At 44.0% G+C, this 14,061-nt stretch overlaps 1 protein-coding gene across 2 annotated transcripts in view; it reads left to right on the forward strand.

The window, feature by feature from the left end:
* The window catches only part of EXOC4 (exocyst complex component 4), a 394,313-nt gene that overhangs the window by 12,618 nt on the left and 367,634 nt on the right, over nucleotides 1–14,061 (forward strand). For both annotated transcript variants that reach the window (XM_062634253.1, XM_062634254.1), the window contains exons 2-3: nucleotides 8,792–8,981; nucleotides 12,830–13,024. In XM_062634253.1, the coding sequence (XP_062490237.1) occupies nucleotides 8,792–8,981; nucleotides 12,830–13,024 (385 nt within the window). The remainder of the gene's footprint in view (nucleotides 1–8,791; nucleotides 8,982–12,829; nucleotides 13,025–14,061) is intronic.

The raw sequence follows: 14,061 nt of genomic DNA on the forward strand, positions 1-14,061 counted from the left end.
GCGTGGCTCTTTTCAGCTTGTGCTGAGCTTGCTGTTACGAGCACTGAGCAAAGAAGTCTGATGTGCATTTCATTCGCATCAGTGCTTATTTTTTAGTAGTTTGTTGTGAAGAAGCTGGTCATGTTGATGGGAACATGGGTGTTACATGAAGATTCATCTGCATGTGGTGTGCTTTCTGTGGAGCTAGAGCTATGATGTTCAATCCTGTTTTGGGGCTGGAGTGCATTTGAAGCCCAAGGATATCATGCTACAAAGGGAGGTGAACTCCTTCATAGTTGCAGCTGATCATCTCAGTGGAGCATTTCTGCACTCTGTGGTTATCTGTTGTGCCATGATGTGTATAGTACAACGGTGTTTGTTTTCTTCTGCTGTTGAATAACTTGGTAAACATCATGTTCTCTCACTTCACAACAATGGAAGGAATTTATTAGCTTGTCAAGAAATTGGGGCTTGTTTTCTGTCCTTTTATGTCAGCTGCCATTTGTTTGAATGCTGGAGAGTTGGTCTCTTGTCTTCCCTTCCTCCGCATATTGAAGCATCACACTGTAGTAGTAAACGTACAGAGATGAGATTGTGGCAGTTCTGCAGTTCAGGCACCTGTGGATCTTAGATAGGTCTATGGAAAACATTGATGTGTCCAAAAATAGCCAACACTTAGTCCATAGTGTGAGAACAACTTGTTACATGGTGTGGAGAGTGTACTGGTGTGTGGTGTTGCTGGGACCAGATGAATCACATAGGTTCTTAGAGAAGAATTTCTCTTCTCCCTACCTGAATGTTTTGCTTTTTCAAAGCACTGGATGTACTTCCTGTGGTAAGTAGTAGCTATTTTATATATATTTTCTAGTCTGTAGCATTCCTGCATTATAAAAATGAGACGCTGACTCCCTCAGAGCTCTTCAGTGTTTTTAGTGAGAAACATTTCATGTTGCTGCCCAGAGGAAAATGAGGTCTACCCAGAGACAGGTCTGTGGGGAGAAAAAAGCCTTAACGACTCCAGTGGGTTTTCCAACTGCTTCCAGTTCCCATGCTGAGCATTTATAGGTGAGAAACCGTAAGTCAGAAGTCTTGCCTCCCTGTGGTCTGAATTACTCTGTAGCTTTCGATGGTTACAGTCTGTGGTAGTGCTGTAAAGCAAGAGGAAAAGGTAGACTCAAATGTGCTTCTGAGTCGTAGTTGTACCAACATTGCTTGATCTGTGGTACTGAGGAAGGAGGACTCATCTGGAGCTGTGGAGTTCATTCAGGTCTCTAGAAAGGTAACAGCCTCTTGCAGAAGTGGAGATTGCACTTAGATTTGATCAGTGGGAATACACTTCACTTGCTTATGTGTTTAGGTTTGGGAACTCCCTTTGATGGGAACTGTTGCAGCAAGTTTAGGGCTTTTGGCATCTCACAGAGTGGCGGTGCTTCAGGACTCCTGTACAACTCCTTCCATCTATTCCCTGGGCTATCGGATTTGGATGGTGGAAAGTGGAGATGAAAAATGCTTATGATCTACAGATCCAATTTGACCAAAGTGCAGAGTCCCAGTGGACTTTTGTTGATCTAATTCCAGTGTAAATTCACTGACCTCAGGAAATATCAAGGTTCGTTTTTGTCCTGTATGAAATATGCTGTACATCCCGTGATAAAAACATCTCAGGATTGTGTCTGATCGTTACCCCTTCTGCCCTGTCTGGTGCATGTTGAAGGGACTGCACTGAGTCAAACATTTTGCGTTTGTATAATCTTTATTTTAACCAAGTAAAACCAAAAGCTAAGGAGATTTGCCTCAATGAATTTGTTGTATAAAATTGTCTCTTAACAGCCTAACATCCGGCTGGAATTACTCTAATCCTATTGAGCTCGTACTAATGAGACAGGCATATGTAGCCATCCAGCTGCCACATACAAATGACAAGTATCTTAAAGGGGAGCTGGAGTCTCCCTTGGAAAACTGGGAATGAAAAGGCAAGTGTACTGCTGGGAGAACCCAACTGGACATCCCAATGTTCATAACCTCATGTTTGTGTTGTCTAAACTGATGTTCTTTCTGTTTGTTGTGTTTTGAATGCTTTTGTTTTCAGGGACTTCTATAAAGCTCATGTAGATTTATCACTGTTTCATAATCCTGTTTTGTACTTCTTCCTTCAAAGTACTTTCTGCAAAGTCCCTTTCCCAAACAATTTTTGAGCCCTTTCTATTTGGCAAACAGTGTGTTGACTTTTCTTCCTTGGCACACATTTTAATCAAACTGAAACAAGCAAAGATGCCCTTGGCTTGCTTTTCTGCAGTGTTAGCAGGAAAGTAGGTAATCTCAGGAATATTAAGTATTCCTTGCTTTGCTTTATTTTCTGTGCAGAGCAAGAAAAACAAATGGCTCCTGTACCAAGGGGCTTAGGTAGGAAATTCAGGTGTACAAGGTAATGTTTCACATGCAGTTGCTCTGTTTTGTAGTTACAGATGCTGCTAAACTTCAAGGATTTAATGGTGTGTTTTTGAAGGAGGAAAATATATGGAAATGAATTACTGGAGGAGAGACAAGGTTGTGAATTAGTTCTGGTTTAAGTAGGTGTGTGGAGACCTCAGAGCAGCCTTCCAGTATTTGAAGGGGGCCTATAAGGATGCTGGGGAGGGACTCTTTGTTAGGGACTGTAGTGACAGGACAAGGGGTAAGGGGTGAAAACTGAAACAGGGAAAGTTTAAATTGGATAGAAGGAAGAAGTCCTTTACTGTTAGGGTGATGAGGCACTGGAATGAGTTGCCCAGGGAAGTTGTGAATGCTCCATCCGTGGCAGTGTTCAAGGCCAGGTTGGACAGAGCCTTGGGTGACATGGTTTAGTGTGAAGTGGCCCTGCCCATGGCAAATGGGTTGGAGCTGGGTGAGCTTTAAGGTCCCTTCCAACCCAACCCATTCTGTGATTCATCTGATAGAGTGACTTGGGAAGACTATGAGCAGAAGGCTCTTACTGGCGGCTGTAAGCAGTTGTAAGTACTTGTACTGCTTTTGACTATGTTCTAAGAACTTACGTGTTACAGCCATGGTGGACAAAAATGTAAATTATTGTCTGGGAAAAGGTTTTATGTGATTTTAAACAAAGGAAAATATCCAGAAGAAGCCTTCTCAGTTCTACAGCTCACTGGGTTCTGATAGTTTTGGCTTGAAACAGCTTCACTTCCTCTTATATATTGCTATTAGCATCCCTGAAAAAATGGGTTTGCTTTTCTCTTAAGTGCTCTTTGGTTCTTCAGTACGTAGAGTCCTAGAATCACACACTGGTTTTGGTCAGAAGGAACCTTGAAGCTCCTCCAGTTCCAACCCCCTGCCACAGGCAGGGACACTTTCCACTAGAGCAGGTTACTTCAAGCCCCATCCAACCTGGCCTTGAGCGCTTCCAGGTATGGGGCATTTACCACTTCTTTGGTCATGATTGTGGGATGGATCTCACATGCACTTGTGTTCTCCAGCCATTAATCCAGACTTCCATAACTAATGGAAATAACCAAGTCCTAAACCCAAACCCCTTACCCTTCTGAAACATTAAACTGAACAAGCAGTTTCTTCATCTGGATCTTGGCTTTTGATTTAAACTTCTATCCATAAAGGAATAATCTACAGGTATTTAAGGCAAACTCATGTGGTTGGAAGAGAAAACACTGACCTGTTAGGCTGAAATTCTTTGCTGTGTAGTATTGGCATAGTAAATGGTCTCTTGAATGTTTTAAACTAGAACAGACTGAAGGGCTGTAAATACAGGTAAATTTTCTGGTCAAAGCATGGGTATGATATTTTCAGTGATGATTGCTTCCACATTTTTTTCCCTTGAACAGGTAATCAAAGCAAGTGAGAGGTTCTCAGTGCAGGTGCTTAATTCTGGGGAGGTTTCCCAGCTGGAAATCTCAAAATATGGTGGTTAACTGAGCCTGAAACTTCCAGGTCTTGCAGGTCAGGATCATAAGGCTGGATAAACAAACTGTCTGTGGGTGCAGCCCAGTATGTGGGGGGGATTCTGGGCTCAAGCACACACTGAAGCTGGGTCATGAGGGTCTTCTCATCACCCAATACCCCCAAGTCCTTCTCAGGGCTGCTCCATCCATTCTCATCCCAGCCTGTATTTGTGTTTGGGATTGCCCTGACCCATGTGCAGGACCTTGCACTTGGCCTTCATGAGGGTCGTATGAAGCCCAGCAGCAGTGATTCCTGTGTCTCACTCTCATACTGTTGGATTCCAGGCTGCTACCACATACGAAGCTTATTTTTCAGAGACCTGCAGGTGTAGGAGGTGACTTAATTGACAGCTGTGTTCCCAGTGCGTGCTGCTGTGCTTCCTGAGGTCATCTTGAATGGTCCGGAGCTGAGACCTCTTTATTCCTGTTACCTTTCTTTTAAATGTGGGTTGGCAATATTCCCGTGCTATATACTGCCTGCATTGTGGTTTGAAGGATGAAGTCTTTGGAGTTTAGACTGTGTGAGATGCTTTGTAGTGCTCAGCCAGATGGACTGTTTTTCCCCCCCCAAGTCATCTTCACTCTGCTGAAGGTGGCAGCAAATGTGTATTAATATATCTAAGCAGACAAATAGCAAAATAGCAACTAAAATTGATAGTTTAGACACTAGAAGATAGTTATAGTTTCAATAGGAATAAGCTTGTGGTACCTCAGAGGCTTCTATAGAAGCTTTGTCCTTTTGCCATGTTTTGTGGTTTCTGAAATAAAGGCCCTGATGTGACCTTTCAGGCTTCATAAACATCTATGCTTTGGCTGTGCAAATGTCAAGTGTTTTTAGAGCAAATAGCCTATAGAAGGCAAGTTAAACTTGATGATAAGGACGAGCAACTGAGCAGCACAATTTGAATGTGCTGTAACAATCTGGATGTGCCTGGAAGTCGTGAGGAAGCCCGAGATGGGCAGGAACTTGCTGGAGTGTTGGAGAGGCTTGTGACATCCTCTGATGTGAGTGGTGTGGTCTTAGCCTTGGAGAAGGATCTTTTAGCTTTCGTAACAAACTGCTGGTGTTGCAGATGGATTCAAGCCAATACTTGCCAAATCATGAAGTTTGAAATTGAATTTTATTTGATTAAAACTAGAAACTTTTCTAGTCAGTGATAGAGGTCAGTTGGGTGCTGCTTTTACATTGGCTGTAGCAATCCACAATTCTCCTGCGATCTATAGTACAGGTTGGAGAGAATTGATGTTTTCATTAAGCACTGAGATAACCAATACTATCCAGCTTCAAACTCAAACAATATGTCAGTTCCTAAAGAGGATTTACATTCGTGTCTGGTGTGACTGTGCTGAGGAGCATTCTGCTAGAAAAATAAGCAGTTCTTCACAAAGACAGTGTATTCATCTGCGAGAGCTCTTAGTGGAAGATACTTTACTGCCAAACACGTTCTTGTATATAGAATCCCAAACTGGTTTGGGTTGGAAGGGACCTGAAAGCTCCTCCAGTTCCAACCCCCTGCTGTGGGCAGGGACACCTTCCACTAGAGCAGCTTGCTCCAAGCCCCTGTGTCCAACCTGGCCTTGAGCACTGCCAGGGATGGAGCAGCCACATGCTTTCTATTCGTCTGTTATAGCATGAGCCCAAACTCCACTGTGTCTCACAAGTACGTCTGGTACTGTTGCATTAACTGTATGTTTAGCGTTGTTTTCTAGTGTGTAGAATCTTAGAATGGTTTGAGTCGGAAGGAGCTTTAAAAGATCATCCAGTTCTAACATCTTCGTGCTTTTCTCTGTGGAAAGTGTTTATGTGACCCCTGCTAACAGTAGTGGGTGTTTTGGTAGTACTTGGTGCATGTAATCACAGCTTGTTTGATGGACCAGTGCTGTCGATTCCCAAGGTGAGAAAGAGAAACTGGGCCAGGAGGACGATCGGGGCTGGAGCACCTCCTGTATGAAGACAGGCTGAGAACATTGGGGCTGTTGAGCCTGGAGAAGAGAAGCTGTGTGGAGACCTCAGAGCAGCTTCCAGTGTCTGAAGGGGGCTACAAGGATGCTGGAGAGGGACTCTTCATCAGGGACTGGAGTGATAGGACAAGGGGTGATGGGTTCAAAGTGAAACAGGGGAAGTTCAGGCTGGAGATAAGGCAGAAGTTCTTCCTCCTAAGGGTGCTGAGGCGCTGGCACAGGGTGCCCAGAGAAGCTGTGACTGCCCCGTCCCTGGCAGTGTTCAAGGCCAGGTTGGATGGGGCCTTGGGCAGCAGTCTAGTGTGAGGTGTCCCTGCCTATGGCCAGAGAATTGGAACTGGGTGATCTTAAGGTTCCTTCCAACCTGAATATTCTATGATTCCATGATTCCATGACACAGATCCTCCTGCTCATCCTTTCAGCTGAAATGCAGATATTTCCCTCAGGAGTCTGTAGTTAACGAATAGCTGTGTTTAGCTTATGCTGTAGTGTCAAGATGCAGCCTGCAGTGTGAGTGTGCTGTAAGCACAGTGTCAGAGGTCTGTGGCAGAGCAGAGGCTGTAACTCAGATTTGTTCATTCCAGGCTTATTTTCTAACCACTCTTCTCACTTTCTAGATCCTTTTCTGCATGATATTAAAGCATTTTGGATGCAGTGCAATTAAAAAGCATCATCTTTTTATGTGAAAACGTGATTTAAGACCTAATGAAGAATGTTTGGTAGTAGAATATCACTTAAATAACATGAAACATCCCTGTTTTTAGCTACCATAAAGCATGGAACTTTTAAGTGTTACAAATTTCATGCATTGGAAGAAGCTCTGTCAGTGGAACGAGGAGGGGGGGGTGTCTCATCTCGAGATACTCTTCATGCAAGAGGAGAGATGCACCTTCATCCCCTGTCAAAAGTGCAGCTCTTGGTATCTGGGAGGAGGGTGTGAGGCACCCTCACTGATAGTCTGAGGCATGACAAAGGGAAGAGGATTGCTTCTCCTCATTTCCATGTGGTATCTGTTATGGCCTTGTGCCACTGCCATCTGAAAGTGACTACAAGTGTTAAACCAGCAAAAACCAAAATCCATCACTTGGGTACATTGTCTTCTTGTAGGGTGCTGTAGGACACATCTTGGCTGTAATTCCTCCGTCCTTGTAGTTGAGCAGAACAAGTGTGTGTGTTCCTGTCCTCCCCTCATGCCGTGTTCCATGTGGGAGTACAGATTTGCTTGCTCACTTGGCTTGCCTTTGCTGCTCTTTCTTGGATTGTGATCCCTGTGAAATGGTTTTTGCTTTCAGTTTAGAGGTGAAGTCCTTGAGTAGGTGGTACAGCTTGTTGCTTTGCTTGGAGGGGAAGGAGTCAACTGAAAGTTTGGGGTATGTCTCTTGACACTGAGAGGGAGCATTTCCTGAGTGAAGTCTTTGAGAAGAGCTTTTTGCACTTGAGTCTCTGCTACTTTCCTAATGGCATTGAAGAGTTCAGAATAAATCTGTCAAATACCCTTCTTGTGTCGTGCTTGTTTAAGATCCTCTTAAACCATAAGGAAACAACTTCCTCTCCATTGTTAGTTTTCAGTGATGTGCAAGCAGTTCTTACCTTCTAACTCCTGCTGTGGAGGACAAGTGCTTATTCCTGCAAGGAGAGTTGATGTTTTCTTTCTTTCTTGACAGATGGAGATACTGGGTTTAGTTTGGCTGGACCTCATTGAAAGTAGCAGAGAGCAGCCACAGTGTTCAGCAACGTGGGTTTTGGCTCCTTCCAATTATTTGACCTTCTCTACAGAAATAGCTTAAGAAATGTGGGAAGAACTCAACAAATTCTCTATTATTCCTCATGGGGTATTTTTTCCATAGTCTTTTTCTTTGGGAATAACGGCTGCTGTAGTCTTTTACTATGTTGATGCTCTTTCAGTACAGGATTTGTACAATCTTAAGATGGTGCCTCAGTTCAGGGGCTTAAACTTCTGTAACAGTCTGCTTGTTTTCATGCTGTACCGGTTGTATTTATACTGGCATTGTACTTTCAACAAGTAGATGCTCCAGATGTCTTTTGAAGTTGTGTTTTGAAGACCTCCGAGTGCAACCTACTGTAGGAGATACTGGCTATTGCTGTCTCCCAGGTTTTTCTGGTAGCACCATGGTTTCCAGGTGTGGGCCTCAGGATCTGAGGGCAGGATGGGTCTTATGAGAAAGGGCTGAGGGAGGGGAAGAGAGAGAAAATGAGTATCACATTGATTCTTGAGTAGAAACTTGGGAGTGACCACAAAAGCTTTTGTCTTCTGTGCCAGTTTCATTACATTTTCAACAGTTTTCTTGGAACCTCAAGCTTCATTGTTCTGTATGTGTATATGTAAAAGAAATTAAACATCTTGCTCAGATTAAGATTAAAAATATCTGGTGTTACTCAGAGGTTCAAATAAATGAGGGGGGGATTAGAGCCTATGACATGTGTCTGTGTTTGAAAACAGGTTGTCTATTGGAAAGCATGGGTAGGCTTTAGATGGGTTTCTCTCTGTATGTATGATATCGTAGTGAGTTGGGTTGGAAGGCACCTTAAAGCTCACCCAGTTCCAACCGCTTGCCATGGGCAGGGACACCTTCTGCTAGAGCACTTGGCCTTGGACACTTACTTTGCCTAAACCCCATGGTGTAGTAAAGAAGCTCTGAAGTATCTGAAAATGGAAATAATGAAACATAGTATTTAAGGGGTTTTTATATTCTTGAAGTATGTTTTTCTCTACTAACAGCACACACACAAGTTTTCCCAGAAGTAAGCTTCTCTTGAAGTGTACAGACTTAAGAGTGGCTTAAGGTTTGTGATAGTAATGAATTCTTTAAGCAAAGGCTTCATGTCCTCATAGATAACTTCAAAATACCCCTATTTTTGTCACCTTTCTTTGTCTGCAGGACTTTATCTACCAGTGATGATGTTGAGGACCGTGAGACTGAGAAAGGGCGCCTGGAAGAAGCCTATGAGAAGTGTGACCGGGATCTGGATGAGCTCATTGTGCAGCACTACACGGAGCTCACCACGGCCATCCGCACCTACCAGAGCATTACTGAGCGCATCACCAACTCGCGCAACAAGATCAAGCAGGTGAACGCTTTGTGTGTAGTTCTGTGTTTGCATTGGCTTCATGGGGTATGTTCTGGGTATAAATCTGGGCAGCTTCTCTTCTTAGAATCATAGAACTAACTGGGTTGGAAAAGACCTTGAAGATGGAGTCCAGCTGTTGCTCCAGCCCTGACCAAGGCCACCACTGAACCCATGGCACTGAGGGCCTTGTCTACGTGGTGTGTGAACACTTGCAGGGACGGTGACTGCAGCCCTGCCCTGGGCAGCCTGTTCCAATGCCTGAGCACCCTCTGGGGAAGGAATTGTTCCTCAGCTCCATCTAAACCTGCCATGGTGCAGCTTGAGGCCGTTTCCTCTTGTCCCATCCCTTGTTCCTTGGGAGCAGAGCCCAGCCCCTCCTGGCTCCATCCTCCTCTCAGGCAGTTGCAGAGAGTGATAAGGTCCTGCTGAGCCTTTTCTTCTTCTTGTGTACAGTCCTCTTATGATAGTGTAATGTTGTAAAATCCCATTTTCAACTTACATTTATCTTTCAGCTTCTCCAGCTGCTCATCATAATTCTGAACTGAACTGAAAGTTGAACTGAGGAAGCTTTGCTACCCACTAATCCTGATCTAGGCCTGATCAGAGGCATTGGGTTAACTCTGGCTTGGCGAAGAGCAGACCATCCGGTCCCAGTACAGGGGTCCCTGGCTGTGTGTTGCTACCTGTGTTCCCTCCACAGGGGTCTCTCTTGTGTTTAAGAGCAGAAGCTATTAAAAAGCAAACAGAGAGATGGATGTGAAGCTCAAAGCTTTGCAGTGTGCCCTCTTCACTTCTTGTCTGGGCATGTTGCTGTCAGGTTTCTGCAGTCTAAGGGCTGCTAAGCTAACACCTTTCCATCTAATTTGTTTGTGTTTTGCTGTGTTGGCCACCAACCACCACCTGACTAGCCAGGGTGATTCATCAGCTTGCTTTTCCCCTGAGAATCTGAATTTGGGTGCTATTTCTAAGCTCAGTTCTGTTGTGTGAATATATATGAACTCTGTGCCCCTGTATCTCTGCATTTTGAGTGCTCACACTTCAGTAGTGTGCCAGTAAATAACTCTGGCAATCTTTGTTGTGGACTTGTTGGATCTGCTCTGCCCTTGCAGTAGTAGATTAGTTCTTTGGTCTCCTGTCCCATTTTCTATTCCCCGTGTATTTTGCTATACCTAAACTTTGCAAATCAGGCACTAGTTCTTTGTTTTTCTTTTCTTTACACTTTGGAGTTCTTAGCTGAAAACCTTTCACAAGGAGCAGTGGGCTTTTACCCTTCTGGGGCTATGTACTGACCCGTCTGCCTTTGAGAATTCATGTAGCCTTTTCAAAGCAAATGAGACCATCCTAATGCTTGCCAAGGGTAAGAGTTCATTGTAGGATTTATGTACAAAGCTCTGCTCTTTGAAAGCAGAGATCAATTGCACTAGATTTGAAATAAGCCATAGCCAATGGGCCATTTTCACACAGGTTACTAAGCTTTGCAGGGGTCAAAGCAAACATAGAGGGCTGTGACCTTTTGGTCCTACCTACAAGAGTGACTGCAAAGGTGAAGGACCTTTTGATATTTAAGTTTTCTTATTAGTTTTGGTCAATATGTATTGAAGTAGTTTTGACCTGATCTCATGGGAGGTCCTAGATCTGATTTGTCATCTCTCTGTTTTCCACTGTCAGACTTGCTTTTGATGTTCCTCTCCTATGAAAGGTGGATGATGGCACCGGTGTTTACTTGTGTTAGGAATTGTGGCAGTGATAGTCCAGATCCCTGTGTGTATCTGCCTTTTGTAGTCAATTCTTGTATGAATTCCTGATGGGAAAGGCTTAGTTTTGAATCTGGCTGTAGAGGTGTTACCACTGTAAAACTGAATTACGAAGTAGAATCAGTTTACCCTACCAAGGGGAAGCTCTTTCTTAAAGACTTGCTGTTCATTCCTTCCCGTGCTCCCAAATGTAGCTATAGTTGATGATCCTTCTTGCAAGGACAGGAGTTAGGATTGTCTTGTGAGATTCCTTCTAGCCCTGTTATCACTTTGCTGACCTACTTTGGCTCCCTGTAACACCAGCCCACTGATGATGGTGTGCTGGGTCAGTGACACACTTTTGGTTAAGGTATTGAGCAGGGATTAAGTCTGAAACGAACTCTGTACCTTTTAGTTTGCCTTTGCAGCAAGTTATGGCCCTCTTACATTTGGTTTTCTATGTTAGCTGGGTTTTTTTCTGTTTTTTTTAGAAGGACAGAGTGCAGTGTTACTGTATGGATATCTCAGTCTCTTCAGGCTCTGGGTGGAGACTGGTTTATGTAGCTGATGCTATTTACTGCTTGTCTGCTTTTTGGTCCATTTATGTATTTCACATGTGTTCTTGTAAACTACCTTGAGGTGAACAAGGGAGAATGTGTTGAAATGGGATTTCTGGAGTGCTTTGGAGGCTTATTATTTAAAAGTAAATTACAGGACCTGCTTCTGAGTGTCTCTTCATCTGTAATTCAGTGAGAGCTCAGCCTGAGGAAAGGTTGGACCCGAAGTATTCAGAACTTAGCACAAAAACAAGAGTAGTGTGAAAGCGATGTGTGAAGCTGGGCTGCTACTAGCTGCCACATTTTAATGTGCAGTATTGATATGCACGATGCAGGGAAAACTACGTTACACTGACCTTACCAGGGGATACTGGGAGAACCTTAAAGCTGGGAATGCGGGATGTGATTTTTGAGCAGGAAGAGCGGAGAGTAAAAGCTCTTGATATTTTCTGGAATGGGGTGGAATAGTGGAGACTTTGCCACTTACAAGGTGGCATGAGGATCAGAAACCAAACTGAATGGTAACACTACGTGATCAGCCCTTGGGTTTGAAGCAACCTTTAAAGCTCACCCAGTTCCAACCCCCTGCCACAGGCAGGGACACCTTCCACTAGAGCAGCTTGCTCCAAGCCCCTGTGTCCAACCTGGCCTTGAACACTGCCAGGGATGGGGCAGCCACAGCTTCTCTGGGCACCCTGTGCCAGCGCCTCAGCACCCTCACAGGGAAGAGCTTCTGCCTAAGAGCTCATCTCAGTCTCCCCTCTGGCAGGTTAAAGCCATTCCCCTTGGCCTGGCCCTACAGGCCCTTGTCCAAAGCTTTCCTGCAGCCCCTTTAGGCACTGGAGCTGCTCTGAGGTCTCCCCTTCAGGAGCCTTCTCTTCTCCAGGCTGACCCAGCCCAGCTCTCTCAGCCTGGCTCCAGGGCAGAGCTGCTCCACTCCCCTGATGTGATGGCTTTGATAAATAATGGAAATGCTGAATTAAATTGTATCTTAGCTGCAATTTATTCTGATAAAACCTCTCTCTCACAAGAAAAAAAGGTATTACTTGAGTTACTAGGAAGATGGTTGTACTCTTAGGTAGTCATGTTTCAAGAAATGGACACCAGACTTGAGGAAAGGAGGAGATGTGCCAGGAGATTTAATAGGCAGATGGAAAATGTTTACAGCAAACAACTTAGTAGTGGCTTATTTGCCTTCACAGAAAATTGAATTCATGTTGTATGCCAAAATACTGAATTGATTTTTGGAACATGTGCAAATAAGCTGCTGGTCATGGTTAATAGGATCCTGTGTGTGTGTTCATGTTACACCAAAGTTAAATTTCCACTACAGGTAGAAAACATGCTCAAACCCATTTACTATGAAAGCAGTTTGGTTTGTAAGTACTCTATCCTTTCCTTCAGCTAAAGGAATGACCAGAAATGTTCAGGATTTGGTTATAGTTCTGTGTCCTTTTTGGAATTCCTAATGAAGTAAATGCGGGGAAGGGCTGATCTATGTTAGAAGCTGCCAGTTACAGGTCCAGATCTCATTAAACTTTTGCCATGTTGCCTGTAGGTGAAGGAGAACCTGCTCTCATGTAAGATGTTGCTGCACTGCAAGCGGGATGAGCTGCGCAAGCTGTGGATTGAAGGCATTGAGCACAAACATGTCCTGAACTTGCTGGATGAGATCGAGAACATCAAGCAAGTGCCTCAGAAGCTGGAGCAATGCATGGCCAGCAAGCACTACCTCAATGCTACAGACATGCTGGTGAGATGTGGTACCTCGAGTTGGGAACATACTGGTCAGCCATATGGTTGTCTGCAGACAGATCTGTCTGTGCTGCTGTTTCCTGTTTTCCTCCTTAGTTTCCTCTTTTGTCACTTGCTGCTTTCTTGGACTGGAGTTTCCATTTGGTTTTGTTCTGATCTGTCCTAGCTGGACCTTGGGTGATAGTCTCCCATCCTCTTTGCTTGCCTCTTGTTTTTCAGAGCTGCCTTTACCTGTTCGTGTCCTGATGATTTCTGTTGCCGTCTAGTTCTTTACCCACAACAGTAGGATTCTTTCTGCTTCTGTGATGCAAAACTGAATGCCAAAGTATATCTGCTCATATTCCTTGTGTGTTTGCCAGAGAATGCCTTCAAGGAAACCTTTTCATTGCCTTATTTTGTTACTGTGTGTTTCTATTTTACTGTTCTTTTCTTTCTGAGATGTTCCTTTGAGTACGTTCCTGTTCGACAGGAAAAAGAGTTGGAAATCTTAGTTGTATCACCCCATATTTGTAGAACCCAGACTTGAACTTCATTTCCCTTCTTTCCATTTTAGCTCATTTTATCTTAAATGTGACTTTCTACAGCTTATTCCCTCTGAAACCTTTTCAATAGTTTGATGTCAGTCTCCTCATCCCATTCTCTGGCATGTGTAGCCCTATCTGGATTTGTGTTGCTGCTTTCACACCCTCTTGTCTGATTTCACTCTCACCTTCCTGTTGGTTTCTGTTGCTCATGTTCTCTTTTCAAGCCACATGTGGTGCAGTTGTCTTCTGTAATCTGGTAACAACTTTCCCTTTCTTCCTTCTTAAAACCATCTTGCAGGACTTCTCTGAGTCTTGCTCTCCTCAGAGTCTTCACTGTCCTTTTAAATCAACTCTTGTCTTATATCTTCCATGGGTAATATATCTATTTCTGTTGTGTAGAGTGGAATTTTTAAGCTACTATATAAAATGTATCCTATATGTAAAACCTATTGGACTTCCTGAAAGCAGATCAGCAGTGCAATGACTTGAAGCAGCATGTGGGAGAGAGCAG

This window comes from Pezoporus occidentalis, unplaced genomic scaffold (assembly GCF_034315485.1).
Source record: "Pezoporus occidentalis ecotype Australia unplaced genomic scaffold, CSIRO_AGI_Poc_V1 ctg42, whole genome shotgun sequence".
Taxonomy (NCBI): domain Eukaryota; kingdom Metazoa; phylum Chordata; class Aves; order Psittaciformes; family Psittacidae; genus Pezoporus; species Pezoporus occidentalis.